Source organism: Schistocerca piceifrons, chromosome 4 (genome assembly GCF_021461385.2).
Source record: "Schistocerca piceifrons isolate TAMUIC-IGC-003096 chromosome 4, iqSchPice1.1, whole genome shotgun sequence".
In the NCBI taxonomy this organism is placed as follows: Eukaryota; Metazoa; Arthropoda; class Insecta; order Orthoptera; family Acrididae; genus Schistocerca; species Schistocerca piceifrons.
The window spans coordinates 57,566,559-57,589,800 of record NC_060141.1 but is presented as its reverse complement, the minus strand read 5'-3'; the positions used below and the strand labels follow the sequence as shown (position 1 = coordinate 57,589,800).

Here is a 23,242-nt window from a genome sequence, read left to right as displayed (position 1 = left end):
TGCAGCATTAAATGTGGTAAGCCATTGCACGAAATTTTGAAGAGTTTGCAGAGGTAAAAGTCCACAGCGTATACTTTCCGTATGGTCGATTTTAGTTGCCACTAGATATTTCAAAAAATTGCATTCAAACGAATAAAATTCATGAAGTAAGACACTTCGATACTGTTTTTAAATAAAGAAAATATTAAGCATCTAATAAGGTTTGAACTAAGAACCGTTTGCTTTGAATCCCAACACCTTTTTTTTATTTTTTTAAATCTCTTTTTGTTCTATATTGTTCGTTGAATTAGTTCGTGGCGGACTTCCGATGACACTCGTTCAGGTTGTTCGTTGATCCGTTTACTCAGTTTTTTTATTACAGAGGGTAGCTAAACCCTCTGCCCGAACACGTTGAGCTACCATGCCTGCAGCACCTTAACCATTACGCTACCGCAACTCGTCATTCAATTGAATTCCTGGATGAGTTTAAAGAAGCACGCAAAATACCGATAAACATTGTTGGTATGACTATGAATTACTCACGTTTCGGCGCAGTGCAATAGGAAATAAACAATTACCACTGTTCTTTATTGTGAAAAAGCGGTTAGTGAGAATGAATTTCCTTGCTATCGCCTCAATTAGGAGACTTATTGCTTGTTTGGTTTAATTAATTAATACAATATGAAGCAATTGGTATAAAGAATGCTTTTTCCAAACTTTCTTTTATAGGAAGTCTGCTATCAAGACATTGCTTTTGTTCAATTACTTTATTTATGACTGAACGTTTCTAAAACTGAAGACACTCCTCTGTGCTCTGCACTGCAGTCGAGCTGTCGTTCTCTGTTCGTTGGCTGACTGTGTTTTGTGACGTCAGATGCGCAGAACGAACCTAAATTCGGCCGCCGTCGTAAATGCCGCGCACTTTACCCACATGAAACGTCTGTCTTGCAAGACAGCCTAGATGTCAGGGGTCACCAATCCTTTCCGCCATGTCCCGACAGCGGTATGGGAGCTAGGTGGTTGTTACACCTGCAATACTTCTTTTCCATATTATAAGTTGGATGAGTACTAAGTTTGGTTGAAAACGATCCAGTGGTGTAGGAGGATATGTGGAAAACACACACACACAGACACACATGTGTTTTTGTGTATGTATATGATAATTAGAAATTCCATACTCCAGTGCAGTTATTTTACAGTTATTAAATGGAATCAACATTAATTAGAATTACTTTTGAATGCATTATGGGAACAGCAGTGATCAATGTCTTATAAATAATTACTATTAAAAACAGTCTTGATCACGATTTATTTAACAAGGTGACCGGTTTCGACCACTACTGTGGTCATCTTCAGACCTATAAGTTGTATACAAAGCTCTAATTAGAGGGCTACATACATTAAACAGAATACATAAAGTTATAAAGCTATAAAACGTTGAATTACCATTGAGTAGGAACCTCTTCCTGTTGGAGAATCACTACTGGAGAAACCAGTGCACGTCTTACTATATATAATGGAGGCTCCACCCACTTCTGACTGCATGATGTCATTATAAGTCGAATTACAATTTAAAATTTCTTAGTTAAAAGAACATTGTCAAGAATTAGAAATAAATACACACTAAACTTAGCTTATTAAACAGTTATTGTCAATTAAGAAGCGCTAAAAATATTTAAATATGTAGGAAAATGAACTTCGGTTTGGCGGTACATGGGTTGCGCTCTCCAGGCCTGTCAGTGAACCATTTGGAACCACTGGTTGCTATGGTGAAGTTAGACGCCGTTGCAAAGATGAAGCAGCAGGCTATATGTTTTAGAATTTTTGCTTTTATGCTTTTAGACTGCATATTGCTAATTCGTATCGTTTTATTTTTGACACTGGCTCATAATTTTATAATTTTTTAAATTCTTTCATTTTTATTTGCTTATATGAGTGGCATATAAACAGAGGAATAGCAATGCATTAAATGAAAAGAAGGCTCATGTAATCTACATATCAACTTCATAGACAATATTTCATATATACGGACAACTACTTCGTATCATATTTGGGCAGCATCTAGTATACATGTTAGCTACAGATTATTGTAGCTTACTCTTTTCGTTTCAATAAAGGCAAGTTGCTGCTCAATAATACATCGTCTGACGCCACAGTCTTTGCCATTCTACTTCGCAACAACTTCGTTGGAAAGAAGCCTGCTGCCACATCTTTGCACTGGCGTTTGTCCTCACCATGGCAACCACTAGTTCGACTATCGACTTTACAACAACTTCAGTGAAAAAAGCCTGCTGCTTCATCTTTGCAACGGCGTCTAACTTCATCATAGCAACCAGTGGTTCCAAATGGTTCACTGACAGCCCTGGAGAGGGCAACCCATGTACTGCCAAACCGAAGTTCATTTTCCTACATGTTTAAATATTTTTAGCGCTTCTTAATTGACAATAGCTGTTTAACAAGCTAAGTTTAGTGTGTATTTATTTCTAATTCTTGACAATGTTCTTTTAACTAAGAAATTTTAAATTGTAATTCGACTTATAACTCATTGGTTAATAATGACATCATGCAGTCACAAGTGGGTGGAGCCTACATTATATATAGTAAGACGTGCACTGGTTTCCCCAGTAGTGATTCTCCAACAGAAAGAGGTTCCTACTCAATGGTAATTCAACGTTTTATACACTCCTGGAAATGGAAAAAAGAACACATTGACACCGGTGTGTCATACCCACCATACTTGCTCCGGACACTGCGAGAGGGCTGTACAAGCAATGATCACACGCACGGCACAGCGGACACACCAGGGACCGCGGTGTTGGCCGTCGAATGGCGCTAGCTGCGCAGCATTTGTGCACCGCCGCCGTCAGTGTCAGCCAGTTTGCCGTGGCATACGGAGCTCCATCGCAGTCTTTAACACTGGTAGCATGCCGCGACAGCGTGGACGTGAACCGTATGTGCAGTTGACGGACTTTGAGCGAGGGCGTATAGTGGACATGCTGGAGGCCGGGTGGACGTACCGCCGAATTGCTCAACACGTGGGGCGTGAGGTCTCCACAGTACATCGATGTTGTCGCCAGTGGTCGGCGGAAGGTGCACGTGCCCGTCGACCTGGGACCGGACCGCAGCGACGCACGGATGCACGCCAAGACCGTAGGATCCTACGCAGTGCCGTAGGGGACCGCACCGCCACTTCCCAGCAAATTAGGGACACTGTTGCTCCTGGGGTATCGGCGAGGACCATTCGCAACCGTCTCCATGAAGCTGGGCTACGGTCCCGCACACCGTTAGGCCGTCTTCCGCTCACGCCCCAACATCGTACAGCCCGCCTCCAGTGGTGTCGCGACAGGCGTGAATGGAGGGACGAATGGAGACGTGTCGTCTTCAGCGATGAGAGTCGCTTCTGCCTTGGTGCCAATGATGGTCGTATGCGTGTTTGGCGCCGTGCAGGTGAGCGCCACAATCAGGACTGCATACGACCGAGGCACACAGGGCCAACACCCGGCATCATGGTGTGGGGAGCGATCTCCTACACTGGCCGTACACCACTGGTGATCGTCGAGGGGACACTGAATAGTGCACGGTACATCCAAACCGTCATCGAACCCATCGTTCTACCATTCCTAGACCGGCAAGGGAACTTGCTGTTCCAACAGGACAATGCACGTCCGCATGTATCCCGTGCCACCCAACGTGCTCTAGAAGGTGTAAGTCAACTACCCTGGCCAGCAAGATCTCCGGATCTGTCCGCCATTGAGCATGTTTGGGACTGGATGAAGCGTCGTCTCACGCGGTCTGCACGTCCAGCACGAACGCTGGTCCAACTGAGGCGCCAGGTGGAAATGGCATGGCAAGCCGTTCCACAGGACTACATCCAGCATCTCTACGATCGTCTCCATGGGAGAATAGCAGCCTGCATTGCTGCGAAAGGTGGATATACACTGTACTAGTGCCGACATTGTGCATGCTCTGTTGCCTGTGTCTATGTGCCTGTGGTTCTGTCAGTGTGATCATGTGATGTATCTGACCCCAGGAATGTGTCAATAAAGTTTCCCCTTCCTGGGACAATGAATTCACGGTGTTCTTATTTCAATTTCCAGGAGTGTAGCTTTATAACTTTATGTATTCTGTTTAATGTATGTAGCCCTCTAATTAGAGCTTTGTATACAACTTATAGGTCTGAAGATGACCACGGTAGTGGTCGAAACCGGTCACCTTGTTAAATAAATCGTGATCAAGACTGTTTTTAATAGTAAACATTAATTAGGTTTACAGTGTGAGGAGTAATTAATTTCAGCATAACATAATTTGAGAATTTAGGAGAAATCCGCCACTCGACTGTGTTAGGTGGGAATTAGTCTTAGCTCTCGGACACGGTGCTGTCGCTGTCGCAGGAGCTGGAGCCGCTGACGGCGCTCGCGCACGGCTGCGGCCGGCGGCTGGTGGCGGCGCTGCAGGAGCTGCGCGCGGGCGACCCGGCGCTGGCGTCGCGGCGCCAGCTGCACGCGCAGCAGCGGCTGCTGGCCAAGGCGCTCGCCGACCCCGAGCTGGCGCGCCTCCGCGCCGACGGCGGCGCCGCGCTCACCCGCCTCCAGCAGCGCGCGCAGTGGCTGCCCGCCTCCCAGGACGTCCGGTCAGTACCCTACACTGGTATCTTATACTACAAGACTACGATCCCGATCGTGTACTGGACAAGGAACAGTGTTGTGAAATTCGCTGCACGCTACTGGTACACTAGATACAGAAGGCAGCAATTAATGATGTCGCGTTCTGTGATTCCCAAAAGGTGTTTCGATACAGTTCTGGTAAAGCATGGACCTACTGGGGTTACCGAGCGAGGTGGCGCAGTGGTTAGCACACTGGACTCGCATTCGGGAGGACGACGGTTCAATCCCGCGTCCGGCCATCCTGATTTAGGTTTTCCGTGATTTCCCTAAATCGCTCCAGGCAAATGCTGGGATGGTTCCTCTGAAAGGGCACGGCCGACTTCCTTCCCTGTCCTTCCCTAATCCGATGAGACCGATGACCTCGCTGTTTGGTCTCTTCCCCCAAAAAACCAACCAACCTACTGGGGTTAGTCTTAATGTCTGAATTATTTTCATGAAAAAAAAGCCTGTTCTGAGCATGAACTTTGGTGACGGTGTTAGTCCTCCTCTGCTTGTTGTTACAGCTGTGCCCCTGGTGCCGACTGAAATGAAATGAAATGATCATATGGTAAGAAAATTCCTCCTGGGAGATTAAAACTGTGTGCCGGACCGAGACGCGAACTCGAGACCTTTGCCTTTCGCGGACAAGTGCTCCACCAACTGAGCTACCAAAGAACGGCTCGCGCCCCGTCCTCATAGCTTTAATTCCGCCAGTACCTCGTCTCCTACCTTCCAAACTTCACAGAAGCTCTCCTACGAACCTTGCAGTACTAGCACTCCTGGAACGAAGGATATTGACGAGACATGGCTTAGCAACAGCCTGGGGGATGTTTCTGGTCGTATGGTGTTCATGGGCGGATATCCCCACCTGGGGAAGTTCGGCGGCCGATTTGTAAGTCGTTGCAGTGACGCCACACTGGGTGATTTGCGTGTCGATGACGATGGGGACAGCACAGCACCCAGTCCCCGAGTGGAGACAATCTCCGACCCGGCGGGAATCGAACCGGCCCCACTGCACGGCAGTTACAAGCGCTGACCGCTCAGCTAAGGAGGCGGACTGGTGGCGACTGTAGTGACTGGTAGCGGCAGGTGACGTCTACTGACGCAGCGAAGTGATCTGGCGCCAGAATAGTGGCACTGACTCAAGTCTGGTTTCAGCTCCGCAGCACAGCGAGCTTTTTGTCTTGGCTAGTGTACAGTGCACACAGCCCAGGGTCCAATGGAGGTAAGTGTAGACGACCCAGGACCCTCAGAGACCGGCTGGGATACGTCATTTTCAGCAGTTCCAGTTCGAGGCCCAGAACCATGAGCGCTAGCTGATGGCTTGAGGACCACTGTCTCCGCCTAGTTGATGATGCTGCTCATTGAGGTGGTAGAACTTAGCTGCAGTTTCGACCAATGACTGGCGAGCAGACTGCAGTGATAGAATGCGCGACACCGGAGGATAAGCTGGGGGCATATATACAGAGGTGACAAAAGTCGTGGGATGGCGATATCCACACATACCGATGTCGGTGGTATCGCGTGCACAAGGTGTAAAACGGCAGCGCACTGCCGGAGTTGTCATTTGTACCCAGGTAATTCTTGTGAAAGGGTTTTCAACGCATGGCGGAAATTAACAGACTCTGAATGCGGAATGGTAGTTGGAGCCAGACGCAAGGGGCATTCCATTTTGGAAATCGTTAGGAAATTCAATATTGCGGGACACACTGTGTCAAGAACGTGCAGAGAATACTAAATTTCGGGCATTACCTCTCACCGCGGATAACGCACTGGCCGATGGCCTTCACTTAACGACTGAGAGCAGCGGCGTTTGCATATAGTTGTCAGTGCTAACAAACAACCTACACTGTGTGAAATAACAGCGGAAATCAATCTGGGGCGTACGGCGAACGTATCCATTAGGGCAACGTGGCGAAGTCTGGTGTTAATGGGCTACAACAGCACGCGACTGCCGCAGCTGCTTTTGCTAACAGCACAACAGCGCCTGACCTGGTCTAGTGACCACATCGGTTGGACCCCAGACGACTGGAAAACAGTAGCCTGGTCAGATTAGTCCCGATTTCAGTTGGTAAGAGCTGATGGTAAGGTTCAAGTGTGCCGCAGATCCTACGAAGCCGTGCAGTCAAGTTGTCAGCAAGGCACTGTGCAAGCTGATGGTGGCTCCATAATTGCGTAGGCTGTGTTTACATGGAATGGACCGAGTCCTCTGGTCCAAGCGAACCTATCATTGACTGAGAATGGTTATGTTCGGATACTTGGAGACCATTTACAGACATTCATGGACTTCATGTTCCAAAAAGAATTTTTATGAATGACAGTGCGCCATTTCACCGGGTAACAATTGTTCGCGTTTGGTTTGATGTACGTATTGGACAGTTCGAGCGAATAATTTGGCCTCGCAGTTCTCCTGACGTGAATCTCATCGAACATTGATGGGACGCAATCGAGACGTCGGTTAGTGCACAAAATCCTACACTGGCAACATTTTCGCAATTGTGGACGGCTGTAGAGGCAGCATGGCTCAAATTTTTTAGCAGCGGACTTCCAAACAGTTTGTTGAGTGCATCTCACGTCGAGTTGCTGCACTACTCTGGGCAAAATCGGAGACGATATTACGACGTACTCCGTGACATCTGTTACCCCAGTGTTAACCAGAAGCCGCGCGCGATTAGCCGAGCGGTCTCAGGCGCTGCGGTCATGGACTGTGCGGCTGGTTCCGGCGTAGGTTCGAGTCCTCCCTCGGGCATAGGTTGTGTGTTTGTCCTTAGGATAATTTAGGTTAAGTAGTGTGTAAGGTTAGCGACTGATGACCTTAGCAGTTAAGTCCCATAAGATTTCACACACATTTGAACATTTTTTTGAAGAATATAGTTATCGATATGAACTTCATGAGAAACATAATATGCACGGGCAGCTGCAAAGATATTTTAGATAAAAGCGTATTTGTTGTCCAGGAGGTTTTCTATGGAATTTCAGCCATCACTCTCAATTGACTTCCGATAAGGAAGGATCCGTAAATAATTGCGTTATTGAGCATTTCACAAGTCGCTTTCTACTGATCACTATCGGAATCTGTATTACTACAAAGCAGTGACACCATTTTGTTCTCCGTTATTTACTACTGTCGTACGTACTTTTATCAGCTCTACTACATTTCACAAACGATGATGTTACACGCAAAGAAATGAAAACTTTCTTGATCTGGATATTACATAGACGAAGTTTGCTGTCATGTTACGTAAGTAAAACAAGAAGAAGGAAGCTGCCGTGTTGGAAGTGAGTCACAAAATAATGTTCGCTTAAGCGGCGTAATCTAAAATAATTCGCCGAGTGGCCTCGTGACGTACGAGCCATTGTCAGCTTGCTTGCAGCGCCACGCCTCTGCTACATGCCGCAACGTGAAACCTGCTTCCCGCCAGCGGCGGGTATTACCGTAACGAGGAATTACCCGTGCCCGTATGATGCGAGGCGGCGAGCCTGGCATTGCCTTGCCGTGCCCGTTCACAGGCCCTGACTCCAGTCAGGATCCCAGCCAGCGTATGATCAGTCTCTCAGTATCCATTAGTTTTATGTCAGCCTCTCAGCATCCATTAGTTTCATGGTGGCTTTGCCGCATCTCACTGACTTCCGTAACCTCAGACGTTGCCGACGTGTCTCGCAGTCTGTATCAACATCTCTGTCAGCCTTTCTCTTCCAACTCATATCTACATCTACATCTGTACCCCGCAAGCCACCTTACGGTGAGTGGCGAAAGATACTTGTTGCTCCGTTAATCTTGAACTTTGTTGGGGACACTTCCTGTAAAGTGTACGGATGTCTGTGGAGGAATGGCAGCCCATTCTCCCTCAAGAACCGAAACCAGAGAAGGTAATCGTGTTGGACGCTGAGGTCTGGAGCGAAGCCGACTTTCTAACTCATCCCACAGGTGTTCCATTTGGGTTCGTGTTGGGACTCTGGGCTGGCCAGTCCATTTCAGGTACTTCATTGTCCACAAACCTTTTCCTCGCTGATACTGCCTTACGACAGGGTCCATTATCGTACTGATACAAGCAGCCATCGTCTCTGAATTGTTCCTCTACTGCATGCAGCACAGTGTGCTGTAAAATTTGTTCTTATCCTTCCGCATTCAGCGTTTTCTTAAGCGCAATGACGTGACAACACCCTAACCGTGAAAAACACTTCCATACCGTAACAGCATCTCCTCTTTACTTCGCGGTTGCCACTACATGTGGTAGCAGGTTACATTCTCCAGACATCAGCGAAACCCAAACCCTCCCATTGGATTGCCAAAGGGTATAGCGTGATTCATCACTCCAAATCACTAGTTTCCAGTCATCGAATCTCCAATGGCGTCGCTTCTTACACCAACTCAAGCCTCGCATACGAGGGTGAGTCAAATGAAAATCTTTATTGTGCAGAAGTGGTACAAAACTGTATAACTTTTCAACCTAATCTCCCCCACGCTCAATGCAAGTCCTCCAGCGCTTACAAAGTGCATAAATTACTTTAGAAAAAAATTCCTTTGGTAGTCTGCGCAACCACTCATGTACCGCGTGGCGTACCTCTTCATGAGAACGGAACTTCTTTCCCCCATTGCGTCTTTGAGTGGTCCAGACATATGGAAATCACTTGGTGATACGGAATGGCGCCATTCCTTGCTCGCTCTCTTCGTTTCCGGTTGGTGGAAGTGAACCCAGGTTTCGTCCTCAGTAACGATTCTTGCAAGGAAGCCATCACCTTCTCGTTCAAAGCGCCGAAGAAGTTCATGACGAGCATCAAAACGTCGTTCTCTCATTTCAGGAGTCAGGTGCCGTGGCACCCTTCTTGTGGACACTTTGTGAAACTGGAGCACATCATGCACAATGTGGTGTGCTGACCCATGACTAATCTGTAAACATGCTGCAATGTCATTCAGTGTCACTCGGCGGTTTTGCTTCACTATGACTTCAACTGCTCCAGTATTCTGTGGAGTCACAATTCGTTGTGCCTGACATGGACGAGGAGCATCTTCCATTGAAGTCACACCAAAAAATGGTTCAAATGGCTCTGAGCACTATGGGACTTAATTGCTGTGGTCATCAGTCCCCTAGAACTTAGAACTACTTAAACCTAACTAACCTAAGGACATCATACACTTCCATGCCCGAGGCAGGATTCGAACCTGCGACCGTAGCGGTCGCGCGGTTCCACACTGTAGCGCCTAGAACCGCTCGGTCACTCCGGCCGGCGAAGTCACACCATTTGCGAACTTCCTACTTCATACGTAGACTTGCTGCTGTGACAAATATGCATCACCGCACTGAACCTTCATTCGTCGATTAATTTCAATAGGTTTCACACCTTCACTGCGCAAAAACCGAATAACAGAACGTTGTTCTTCCCTGGCGCAAGTGGGGCGCCATGTTTATACTGATACTGTGATGGTATGTGTGCATCTCCACTATACTGGCACCTACAGGCCATTCTGAAAGCTGTTTTTAGCACGCTTACCAACTTACAGGATAACGGCGCGAAATTTCGACTTGTTATTACAAATTTAAGGTTTTCATTTGACTCACACTCGTAGCAGTGACTAGAGAAATTTTTGCCAACGGCCTTGCCGCAGTGGTAACACCGGTTCCCATCAGATCACCGAATTTAAGCGCTGTCGGGCTGGGCTAGCACTTGAATGGGTGACCATCCGATCTGGCGAGCGCTGTTGGCAAGCGGGATGCACTCAGCCCTTGCGAGGGAAACTGAGGAGCTACTTGCCTGAGAAGTAGCGGCTCCGGTCTCGTAAACTGACATACGACCGGGAGAGCGGCGTGCTGACCACATGCCCTTCCATATCCACTTCGAGTGACACCAGTGGGCTGAGGATGACACGGCGGCCGGTCGGTACCGTTAGGCCTTCATGGCCTGTTCGGAAGGAGTTTAGTTTTGGTTTTAGAGGAATACTTAACTTATGAGACGCTTCTCGACCGTTGCGCCCCATTCTTTTTAACAGTTTGGTACTCCCGAGTCATTTATTTTGTTGATTTCGTAGGACTTTTTACGAGCGTCCTCCACAGTGCTCTGCAGTCCATGTACGTCAGAACTTGAGGCCTGCCTGCTCTTGGTTTAGCTGTAGTTTCTCCTTCGCGTTTTCACTTCACAATCACATGACCAACAGTCGAGTTGGACAGCTTTAGAACGGTTTGGGTGTCCCTGGTGGATCTGTTACCCGGGCGACATCAGTCTCTTAATTCACGCCGATCCTGCTGTCGCTGCTTCTCTGCCTGCAATACAGTACTCCCACCCTCCTTTTACACGGACAGGTCTGCCTCTCACGACATCTTGTGGCCATTTAAGCATTACATGTGGCTGTCCGGATACTTTTGGTGAGAAAGTGTAAATGTAGGGGAGAGTTTTGAGCAGAGCTGCTGGCTCTAATTGAAATGGTGATGAACGTATATTTGAGACCAACGTGTGCCGTATTTCACCGTTTGCAGACTTTACCAACCGAAGTACTGTGGTGCTCTACGAGCTCAACCAACACCGACTCAAAGGAAGGCCCCGGCGCTTTTTCGTGACGTCACGTCAGCTAGGCACGGCGAACGCCATGTCTGTTGCAGGCATGCCAATAATGGTGGTGTCTCCCTCCCTGACACAGGAAAATGAGAAACTATTAGCGGTAGTTGGCCAACACACATTGTTCTGAGAGATTTCTGCAATCAATTAATTGTGCAATTCATTACACTTCTTAACAGATAGTGTACTCTTGAACTTAAATTCCCACCTGTTTTAAGGAGTGGCATACAAAAACAACTTCATGGTGCAGCAGGAACAGAATTCGTGCTTCTTTACCTTATTTGTAAATCTGAGGAAGTTACGTTTGTACTAGGTTGCTTTTACAAGAAACTGTGGACATATTGGTGCTCTTCTTTAGGTATCTTGGTTGACTATGGGATGAGGAGCACTGAATGTTAATGAAATATCTTGCGATTGTACACGTTGGGGGAGGGGGTGGGGGACAGAATGAGAGGCAAAAGAGAGATACTTGTTTTATCAAATAAATTTTTTTTATCTCATAAAGTTTCTCCTTTCAGTTGCAAGAAGGGAACATTTATCTTTTCTAATGTGCATGTTTAAAAAAGTTTAAGCTCAGCAGTATTTTCAATGTATGAAGCTATTTTGTTTCATGTTTTGAATTCCTTTCGTTGAAAACGACTGTAATCTAATGACTGGCAAAAGTTGGACATTTACACATGTAAATTAGTTCACTTTTCCAGTGACGATGTCAAACGAAAATAAATAAATAAATAAAAGAAACGAGTTCATTGTAAGGGGGTTGGGGTAAGTTTCAATAGCAACATGGATCAAGTAAATATAGTTTCTTGAATGTAAAATTTGCGAAGCTTGCAATGGGGCAAAGCATCTTCTCATATTGATCTACGTTTCTTTCGACAGGATTCAGTAATACAGAACTACGATCTTCATTTGTAGCTTTACGATAGTAAGAAAATCTTTCACCTAAATAAAACTGCAGAATCCAAACCAATACCAAACAGTTTGTCCAAAAATAATCGATTTATAGTGCTAAGCACGCCCAGGCGTTTCTGCCTCCAACAGACCGGGCGATCGCCGTGCCTAGCTGACGTGACGTCACCAACAAGCGCCGAGGCCTTCCTTTGAGTCGGTGTTGGCTCAACACGGTGATCACCAGGATAAAGAAGTCGCCTCTGCCCTACTAGATTCTTCAGTTACCTCTGCCTCGGGTGTCTGCTTACAGAGTGGGCAGCAGCGTTTGCAGAAGAGTTTGTAGCACTCGCTCGACCAGCCGGTGGCCGCACCGCACCTCGCCGCACTGCTGCTGCTAATTAGCTGGGAGCTGTACAGCCGCCAGCGGCTGGCGGTCGCGTGCGCGTCCCGGTTTACTAACGTATAAGCCTCGGTGCCGGGGAGGGATGAGTGAGCCTGTTGTGCTGGGATGGGATGGCATGGGATGGAATGGGACAGGATGGGATGGGCCTTGGCACCCCACCGCGCCCGCCTCCGCTGCCCGGCCAGCCTCTTACGGCTGCCGACAGCGCCCTTTGTGCACACCTTGTCGCGTCACGGCCTTTCTCGTCACTCCTGCGAGGTGGTGGCCTCAAATGGGGACACCGAGCGCATTCGGCTCTTTTACACACCACTTACGCTCCCGTTAAACCCATTCAGACGTGTAATTCGCCGCACAGCGGTCGCTGGACGAACTGGTATTACTGTCATCGCCGGTGAGTGATTGTCGTTCCGGGGCGACTGTGCGGCGTTAACGCGATTCATCCGGCGCTGTCAGCGAAAGCCCGGTACTCAGGCTCTCACCGGCTCCTCACTTCTGTACAGAGTTCCTTCCTTCTTTCAGTCCGTAATGCAAATGCGTCATCATCTCTTGTCGCCGCGCTTGTCACTACGTTGACACCATTATTCTTTTTTTTCCCCCTTCTTATCCCGTATAGTATGGAAGCAGAATAAGACCAATAATACAGTTATCTTAAATTATATCACTGGGTCACAAATAACATTCCTGAAAGCAGAGTGTGTTCCATTTAGAAAGTCCCTTTCAGATTAAAACCGCGTACCACACCGAGACTCGAACCCAAAACCTTGGGGCGTGAGTCGTGCTTGGGTAGCTCAGTTGATAGACCACTTGTCCGCGAAAGGCAAAGGTCCCAAATTCGATTCTCGGTCCGACACACAGTTTGCCGGCCGGAGTGGCCGCGCGGTTCTAGGCGCTACAATCTGGAACCGCGAGACCGCTACGGTCGCAGGTTCGAATCCTGCCTCGGGCATGGATGTGTGTGATGTCCTCAGGTTAGTTAGGTTTAAGTAGTTCTAAGTTCTAGGGAACTGATGACCTCAGAAGTTGAGTCACATAGTGAGTGCCCAAAGCCATTTGAACCAACCAAAACCTTGCCTTGAGCGGAAAATGCTCTTACCGACTGCTGAGCTATCCAAGCATGATCGAGAACACTGGGTGTTTGTGCTGTCCTAATCATTTCAACATCATTCATGGAAGTGGCGAGATTGGACTGAGCAAAGGTTGGGAATTTGTACGGGCGCTGATAACCACGCAGTTGAGCGTTCCACAAACCAAACATTATCATCATCATCATCATCATCATCCAAGCATGAGTCACCACTCTTCCTCACAACATTACTTCCGGGCAGTACTTCTCGCATACCCGTCGGCAAGTCCGAACGAGGTGGCGCAGTGGTTAGCACACTGGACTCGCATTCGGGAAGACGACAGTTCAATCCCGTGTCCGGCCATCCTCATTTATGTTTTCCTTGATTTCCCTAAATCTCTCCAGGCTAATGCTGGGATGGTTCGTTTGAAAGGGCACGGCCGACTTCCTTCCCCATCCTTCCCTAATCCGATGAGACCGATGACCTCGCTGTTTGGTCTCTTCCCCCAAACAACCCAACCCCCCCCCCCCTACGGCAAGAGCAGTGCTTACACACACACACACGCACACACACACACACACACACATGGCTCTGAGCACTATGGGACTTAACATCTGAGGTCATCAGTCCCCTAGACTTAGAACTACTTAAACCTAACTAACCTAAGGACATCACACACATCCATGCCCGAGGCAGGATTCGAACCTGTGACCGTAGCAGTCGCGCGGTGCCGGACTGTAGCGCATAGAACCTCCCGGCCACCGCGGCTGGCGCAGTGCTTACAAAAGGCAAGGTTTCGGTTTGTGTGGCGGCCTGGGGCACAGTATTAACATGCCAGAAAAATTCAACTTTCGTGCTCTCAGAACAGAACATGTAAGCGGACTGACGACTCAGATGTTAAGTCCCATAGTGCTCAGAGCCATTTGAACCATTTTGAGCCAGAATATGTACGGTCGGTTAGCAGCACTTGTTAGAAAATAGCAGGACTGACGGTTTAAAGGATGGTAAACAACAAAACCGAGAACAATGACATGGAAAAGATTTTACACCTTTGTCTACGAACAAGACACATAGTAACGAGCCTCTCTACACCAACCACCTCTACGCGTCCCCCAAGCTTTCGATGGTATCATTATTCACTTTGATGAACGCTAAAAATCTCTTATGTATATGGTGCAGCAATCGTCTTAATTGTTTCTATTTCATTTCCATTCCCTGGCTATTAACAAAACGTCAAGTAAGTAATGAGTAGCATAGAAAGCTGCATCAAACCAGTTTTCAGACTGAAAGATCACAACAGCAACAACAAGTAAGTAATGACGATTCATTCTTGGCACAAACACAGGTTCTTTTATTCTTCGGATTGTTTCTTTTAAATTTTCTTTTTAAATACTAAATACTAAAATACTAAAAGAAGATTATAAAATATTCGTAAGTAGTTTTACAGCACGTACAATGTGGTCATAATTCAACTTTAGCTACTTGAGCCGCACTGTAGACGGAAAACTGTTTACCGTATGGGTAGCCAAATTTGTAGGAATCGTGTTCAGATTGTGTGCTGCAGTATTTGCATTGTTGCCGACCGTTGTAGCCGAGCGGTTCTAAGCGCTTCAGTCCGGAACCGCGCTGCTGCTACGGTCGCAGGTTCGAATCCTACCTCGGGCATGGATGTGTGTGATGTTCTTAGGTTACTTAGGTTTACGTAGTTCTAAGTCTAGGGGACTGATGACCTCAGATGTTAAGTCCCATAGTGCTCAGAGCCATTTGAACCTTTTTTTTTTTTTTTTTTTGTTAACATCGAGTATAGATTTAAGTGTCAGGAAGTCTTTTCCGAAAGTATTAGTAAAGCGTGTAGCCAAGTATGGAAGTGAAACATGAACAATGGACACTTTAGAGCCAGCCGGTGTTCGCCAAGCGGTTCTGGGCGCTTTGTTAGTGGCGTTAGTGTCCATTACATGCCGTTAGGAACCGGTACTGTTACGGCGACGTAGGGTTGAACCGCAAGCGCCAGTGTTCATTTCCAGTTGCAGACAGTCAACATGACTCTGTACAAGGTGAGAAGGGCCTTACTCGTAAAACCATTTTATTAAAACAACATCATTGTATCGACGTGTTAATGGACTACGGAGAGATCCTCTTTCCGCACCGGGGTTGAAAAAACACGATTCCGAAGTTCTAATTAACAGAGGATTCCGGAACAGCTCCTGGGAGAGGCCGGCAGCCAATTCCGCCACAAATTCAGCGAGCGCAGGCATTTGCCTGCAGGGGGAACAGCGACTGTTAAAAATTAAAATTGAAAAGCTGCCACAAGTCCGAAGTAACTTTTTCCTTTATTTTACGTGTTTCACTCGACCAAAGCGAGCATCCTCAGAAATTACGTGGCCGAGGGCCATTCGTTACAAATACCAGGGCTGTGTATAGCGCCGTCGCCGTACGCAAAAGCCGGATATTTGCAACGAGTGGCCGTCCGCCACCTAATTTCTGAGGATGGTCGCGTTTGTCGAGTGAAACACGTAAAACAGAGAAAAAGCTACATGCGACTTGTGGCGGCTCTACAATTTTAATTTTAAGCGCCGCAAATTGTTGAAGAAGTTAGTGTTGCCATGTCTGAGAATGCTGGATGCAATGTGTGACCTTCAAGCACTGTACAAGCTGTGTGACGACAACTGACCGTTGCATGATCCATCTTTCGAAAAGTGATGTCAACAAACGCGAATTGTATTGCGGTTCCAGGCCCTCGCGAATGCAGAAGGTCGGTCCATTGGGCATCGCTTTTCACCTGCAACGTAAAGATGGTACGCAATGAATTAACAAATGTTATCTTCTCAAATTAAAATGTGTGCCTTTCAGTGTTTCATTAGTTATTTTTCTTCCGCATGTCCATACAAGTATTACCACGAAGTTTCATTGTCCTATGAGCACTCGCTTTTCGTGGGGGACCTCTCGAGCAGTGAAAGTTCAATTACAACCACCCGGTATTTGCCAGTTCCTGCCATTAGTTCTACTTGCCTCAGCAATAGTGTGAAAGTGATCTCTTACTGTATATCTGTCAGTTAAGATTGTATAACGAAGAACTGTCCTGATGTACTCTGTCTCTGTTCCTGGAAGATTTATTTTTATGTTTCATCTCACATCATCTGAAACTAGAGTTACCGAACTCGTCTTTTATGGATTTTAATCCAAATAAAAAAAGTGCGATTATAGCAGAACATTTAACAATTGCTAAATTATATACCACGATTCTCGCTACCTCAAAGATGCAATATCATTTAAAAGAAAGCGTTATAATTAGTTATTCAGTCAGAAAATGTTAACTGATAATAAACACCACAAATAATAAAACTTATCAATCACCACATCAGGACAGTGTTCTTGTCCGTGGGTGATTCGGTACTCACAAATTTGCCATTGAACTACCAGAGGTACAAACATATATACAGGGTATTTCAAAAATGACCGGTATATTTGAAACGGCAATAAAACCTAAACGAGCAGCGATAGAAATACACCGTTTGTTGCAATATGCTTGGGACAACAGTACATTTTCAGGCGGACAAACTTTCGAAATTACAGTAGTTACAATTTTCAACAACAGATGGCGCTGCAAGTTATGTGAAAGATATAGAAGACAACGCAGTCTGTGGGTGCACCATCCTGTACGTCGTCTTTCTGCTGTAAGCGTGTGCTGTTCACAACGTGCAAGTGTGCTGTGGACAACATGGTTTATTCCTTAGAACAGAGGATTTATTGGTGTTGGAATTCCACCGCCTAGAACACAGTGCTGTTGCAACAAGACGAAGTTTTCAACAGAGGTTTAATGTAACCAAAGGACCGAAAAGCGATACAATAAAGGATCTGTTTGAAAAATTTCAACGGACTGGGAACGTGACCGATGAACGTGCTGGAAAGGTAGGGCGACCGCGTACGGCAACCACAGAGGGCAACGCGCAGCTAGTGCAGCAGGTGATCCAACAGCGGCCTCGGGTTTCCGTTCGCCGTGTTGCAGCTGCGGTCCAAATGACGCCAACGTCCACGTATCGTCTCATGCGCCGGAGTTTACACCTCTATCCATACAAAATTCAAACGCGGCAACCCCTCAGCGCCGCTACCATTGCTGAACAAGAGACATTCGCTAACGATATAGTGCACAGGATTGATGACGGCGATATGCATGTGGGCAGCATTTGGTTTACTGACGAAGCTTATTTTTACCTGGACGGCTTCGTCAATAAACAGAACTGGCGCATATGGGTAACCGAAAAGCCCCATGTTGCAGTCCCATCGTCCCTGCATCCTCAAAAAGTACTGGTCTGGGCCGCCATTTCTTCCAAAGGAATCATTGGCCCATTTTCAGATCCGAAACGATTACTGCATCACGCTATCTGGACATTCTTCGTGAATTTGTGGCGGTGCAAACTGCCTTAGACGACACTCGTGGTTTATGCAAGATGGTGCCCGGCCACATCGCACGGCCGACGTCTTTAATTTCCTGAATGAATATTTCGATGATCGTGTGATTGCTTTGGGCTATCCGAAACATACAGGAGGCGGCGTGGATTGGCCTCCCTATTCGCCAGACATGAACCCCTGTGACTTCTTTCTGTGGGGACACTTGAAAGACCAGGTGTACCGCCAGAATCCAGAAACAATTGAACAGCTGAAGCAGTACATCTCATCTGCATGTGAAGCCATTCCGCCAGACACGTTGTCAAAGGTTTCGGGTAATTTCATTCAGAGACTACGCCATATTATTGCTACGCATGGTGGATATGTGGATAATATCGTACTATAGAGTTTCCCATAACGCAGCGCCATCTGTTGTTGACAATTGTAACTACTGTAATTTCGAAAGTTTGTCTGCCTGAAAACGTACTGTTGTCTCAAGCATATTGCAACAAACGGTGTATTTCTATCGCTGCTCGTTTAGTTTGTATTGCCGTTTCAAATATACCGGTCATTTTTGAAACACCCTGTGTATATATATATATATATATATATATATATATATATATATATATATATATATATATATATATATTGGTTGGTTGCATTTCCCAGCAGACACAGAACAGAGGTGATTAGCGATCTAAAACTAAGATTGAAACTGAGAAACGTAGATGATCACCAAGAAGAGCTCTGTAATCGCCGTCTTTGTAAACCCGACAACTTATGCATTGCGTGTGACAGTATCTCGTTCGTTCTAAAATACGAATTGCCATTTAACACGTAAAGGTATTTAATGCCATTCTGAAGTATCAGTGTTATTGTGCTTTGCCGAAGTTTGGATCATATTCGAAAGAACACCAGTGAGTTCAAATTTCAAGCTCTAACATGTGTAGCTGCAGCTACAACCGCTATATAGTGCACTGTGATAAACGTACCAAGTTCCCGATTGACTTCCGTTTGAAAGAGAAAGCGAGGTTTCTCAGTTATTACGACAGTCGACAGGCATCTGGCAGGAGCGGAGTTAATACCCTCATCTTGTCTTCCTAATGCACTGAAGCGCCAAAGAAACTGGTATAGACAAATGTTCAAATGTATGTGATTTCCCAAGGGACCAAACTGTTGAGGTCATCGATCCATAGACTCACACACCACTTAAGCTAACTTATCCTAAGAACAACACACACACACCCAAGCCCGAGGGAGAACTCGAACCACCGCGGGGAGGGGCCGCGCAATCCGTGACATGGCGCCTCAAACCTCGCGGCCACTGCTTGCGACGATATAGGCATGCGTATTCAAAAACTGAAATACGTAAACAGACAGAATACGGCGCGGCGGTCGGCTGTTGTTACATCCGATACTGCTGCTACAATGGCAGGTTATCAATATTTAAGTGGATTTAAATGTGGTATAATAGTCGGCGCACGAGCGATAGGACATACCATCTCCGAGGTAGCGATGAAATGAGGAATTATCCGTACAATCATTTCACGACTGTATAGTGAATAACAGGAATCCGCTTAAACATCAAATCTCCGACATCGCTGCGGCTGGAATAAGATCCTGCAAGAACGGAACCAACGACGACTGAAGAGAATTAGCCAGCAGGGGACTGTTCAAGCTGGCGGAGGCTCTTTAATGGTGTGGGGCGTGTGCAGTTGGACTGATATGGGACCCCTGATATGTCTAGATACGACTCTGATAGGTTACACGTACGTAAGCATCATGTCTGATCACCTGCACCCATTCATGCCCATTGTGCCTTCCGATGGAGTTTGGCAATTCCAGCAGGACAATGCGACACCCCACACGTCCAGAATTGCTATACAGTGGCTCCAGGAACACTCTTCCGAGTTTAAACACTTCCGCTGGCCCCAAGACTATCCAAACATGAACAGTATTGAGCATATCTGGGATGCCTTGCAACATGCTGTTCAGAAGAGATCTTCAGTCCCTCGTACTCTTAAAAATTTGTGGCCAGCCCTGTAGGATTCCCTCCAGCAGTACTTCAGACATTAGTCGAGTGCATGCCACGTCGTGTTGCGGAACTTCTGCGTGCTGGCTCTTCAGTTCATATCTCATCCGTCGTCTTCCTAAATCCAGTAAGGCGAATACCATGGATGGTTTTGTTAATCAGGACGGGAACGATTTTTCCTCCCATGCTTGTCCTGTCTGACTTGCCCTCTGTATGTAACGACCTTGTCGGGGACGGCAGGGCGTTAGCCTCATTTTTCCTTTCTATTTTTTCCACTGTTAGAAGAGCAAGGCTACCTAGAGATGCGGGTAAGCTGGAGCAGTGATTGGCGTTTAACGAGTTTCGCCGTTTTTCTTCAGCCGTGTCTGTCGCTCGCTGCAGTGCACACGCGTTCGTTGCAAATGCCGACCGCGGTGGTCTAGCGGCTCTAGGCGCGCAGTCCGGAACCGCGCGACTGCTACGGTCGCAGGTTCGAATCCTGCCTCGGGCATGGATGTGTGTGATGTTCTTAGGTTAGTTAGGTTTAAGTAGTTCTAAGTTCTAGGGGACTGATGACCACAGAAGTTAAGTCCCATAGTGCTCAGAGCCATTTGAACCATTTTTTTCGTTGCTAATTGACTCCTGGCGCAAAAGCGTCATCTGCCGTTTCTCAGGAAAGATGGCAGGTTAAAGGAAACGAGGAAGAACTTTGGTTTTGACTGATGTCGAAGACGTGGCTGGCAGTTCTACAAGCATGGGGACGGGAATCATATGTGGTCTACACCTCACGTGATTGTGGGAAATCACGTAAATGTATCACTGTTCCGTGCGTGACACGGCTGAACTGGACGACATACAACAATTACACCAGGAAGCACGTATCTTGTAAAATAGTAGTACTAGCTGCTTCGATGTAAATCATTCTGAAGTTGTCTCAGCTCTCAAAAATCAGATTAGCTGCTGGCAGAAACCCACTGAGAGCTTTTAACGAGCTTTAATGATAATTGTTTTGTTAAAGACCGTGGCACGAATTTACGTTTATGTAGGTAGGCCAGTACTTCATCAGGAGACAGCTGTATTTTTCTGTATGTGTGCAAAGCTTAATCCCTTATGTATCGTGTTATGCAAAGACCAGCACGAAATTCTGACTCACTACCGTCTCTCGAGAAGTAATTGGTGTTGAAGTAATACGAGTAACGTACCTTGTTGTAAAAACATGTGAGATTTGTTAACTGATGAATAAATTAGTGTTGCTAAGCGACGTTCAAGGGTAATTTGTGATGTTTCTAGTTCTTGTGTGAGTGTTTCACTTCGTCCTTAAATTTTAACAAACTGAGAATGTGTTCGTATATTTGTCTCAGGATAGAGTACTTTCAAAATTCTTAGTGTGTAATATGTTGATGTAGCAGTTTACGGCGCCTGCCCTGCAATTAATGTTACGCTTCCGAAAACCTGTTTCCTTCTTGTGAGTCCAAATAGTTCTAGAAGTACACTTCCAGTTCGTATTATGAAAATATATGAGGTGATACCAGGGTTTGCGTGGATAGACTCTGGCAGCTCTGGAGTTCGCTAACGACGGTTGCAGTCTGAATATTTAGTATATTTCAATTCATTGTTCGTACTCAGCTCTGGACTTTCCGTTATAATAATGCATCATACGCTGCAGTTATCTGTAATAAAGCACTACGTGAAAAAAGCTGCACAAACATCCAATCATATCTTAATACATTTTCAAATAGGTTCATAGCTTTGCATCTTCCTGTAAATGTGGAGGAACGTAAAATTGTTCTCCTCAGAAAACGTCCAAAAGTAGTTCGTATTGCTAGAATATTAATGACTCTCAGCTGAAATCAGTCAACTCATACAAATTTCTGGATATAATAATTTGTATACACCACTGGCCATTAAAATTGCTACACCTAGAAGAAATGCAGATGATAAACGGGTATTCATTGGACAAATATATTATGCTAGAACTGATGTGTGATTACATTTTCACGCAATTTGGGTGCATAGAACCGGAGAAATCGGTACCCAGAACAACCACCTCTGGCCGTAATAACGGCCTTGATACGCCGCGGCATTGAGTCAAACAGAGCTTGGATGACGTATACAGGTACAGCTGCCCATGCAGCTTCAACACGATACCACAGTTGATCAAGAGTAGTGACTGGCGTATTGTGACGAGCCAGTTCCTAGGCCACCATTGATCAGACGTTTTCAATTGGTGAGAGATGTGGAGAATGTGCTGGCCAGCGCAGCAGTCGAACATTTTCTGTACCCTGAAAGGCCCGTACAGGTCCTGCAACATGCGGTGGTCGTGCATTATCCTGCTGAAATGTAGGGTTTCGCAGGGATCGAATGAAAGGTAGAGCCACGGGTCGTAACACATCCAAAATGTAACGTCCACTGTTCAAAGTGCCGTCAATGCGAACAAGAGGTGACCGAGACGTGTAACCAATGGCACCCCATACCATCACGCCGGGTGATACGCCAGTATGGCGATGACGAATACACGCTTCCAATGTGCGTTCACCGCGATGTTGCCAAACACGGATGCGACCATCATGATGCTGTAAACAGAACCTGGATTCATCCGAAAGAATGACGTTTTGCCATGCGTGCACCCAGGTTCGTCGTTGAGTACACCATCGCAGGCACTCCTGTCTGTGATGCAGCATCAAGGGCAACCGCAGCTATCGTCTCCGAGCTGATAGTCCGTGCTGCTGCAAACGTCGTCGAACTGTTCGTGCAGATGATTGTTGTCTTGCAAACATCCCCATCTGTTGACGCAGGGATCGAGACGTGGCTGCACGATCCGTTACAGCCATGCGGATAAGATGCCTGTCATCTCGACTGCTAGTGATATGTGGCCGTTGGGATCCAGCACGGCGTTCCGTATTACTCTCCTGAACCCAGCGATTCCGTATTCTGCTAACAGTCACTGGATCTCGACCAATGCGAGTAGCAATGTCGCGATACGATAAACCGCAATCGCGGTAAGCTACAATCCGACCTTTATCAAAGTCGGAGACGTGATGGTACGCATTTCTCCTCCTTACACGAGGCATCACAACAACGTTTCACCAGACAACGGCGGTCAATTTCTGTTTGTGTATGAGAAATCGGTTGGAAACTTTCCTCATGTCAGCACGTTGTAAGTGTCGCCACCGGCGCCAATATTGTGTGAATGCTCTGAAAAGCATATCACAGCATCTTCTTCCTGTCGGTTAAATTTCGCGTCTATAGCACGTCTTATTCGTGGTGTAGCAATTTTAATGGCCAGTAGTGTTAAATAACTTCTCAAAAT

At 46.5% G+C, this 23,242-nt stretch overlaps 1 protein-coding gene and 1 pseudogene across 1 annotated transcript in view; both read left to right on the top strand.

The window, feature by feature from the left end:
- Window positions 1-23,242, top strand: part of LOC124795590 (puratrophin-1-like) — a 1,203,525-nt gene that overhangs the window by 631,932 nt on the left and 548,351 nt on the right. Inside the window, exon 8 of the mRNA XM_047259662.1 lies at window positions 4,371-4,609. Within this exon, the coding sequence (XP_047115618.1) occupies window positions 4,371-4,609 (239 nt within the window). The remainder of the gene's footprint in view (window positions 1-4,370; window positions 4,610-23,242) is intronic.
- LOC124796925 lies at window positions 10,212-10,329 on the top strand (annotated as a pseudogene).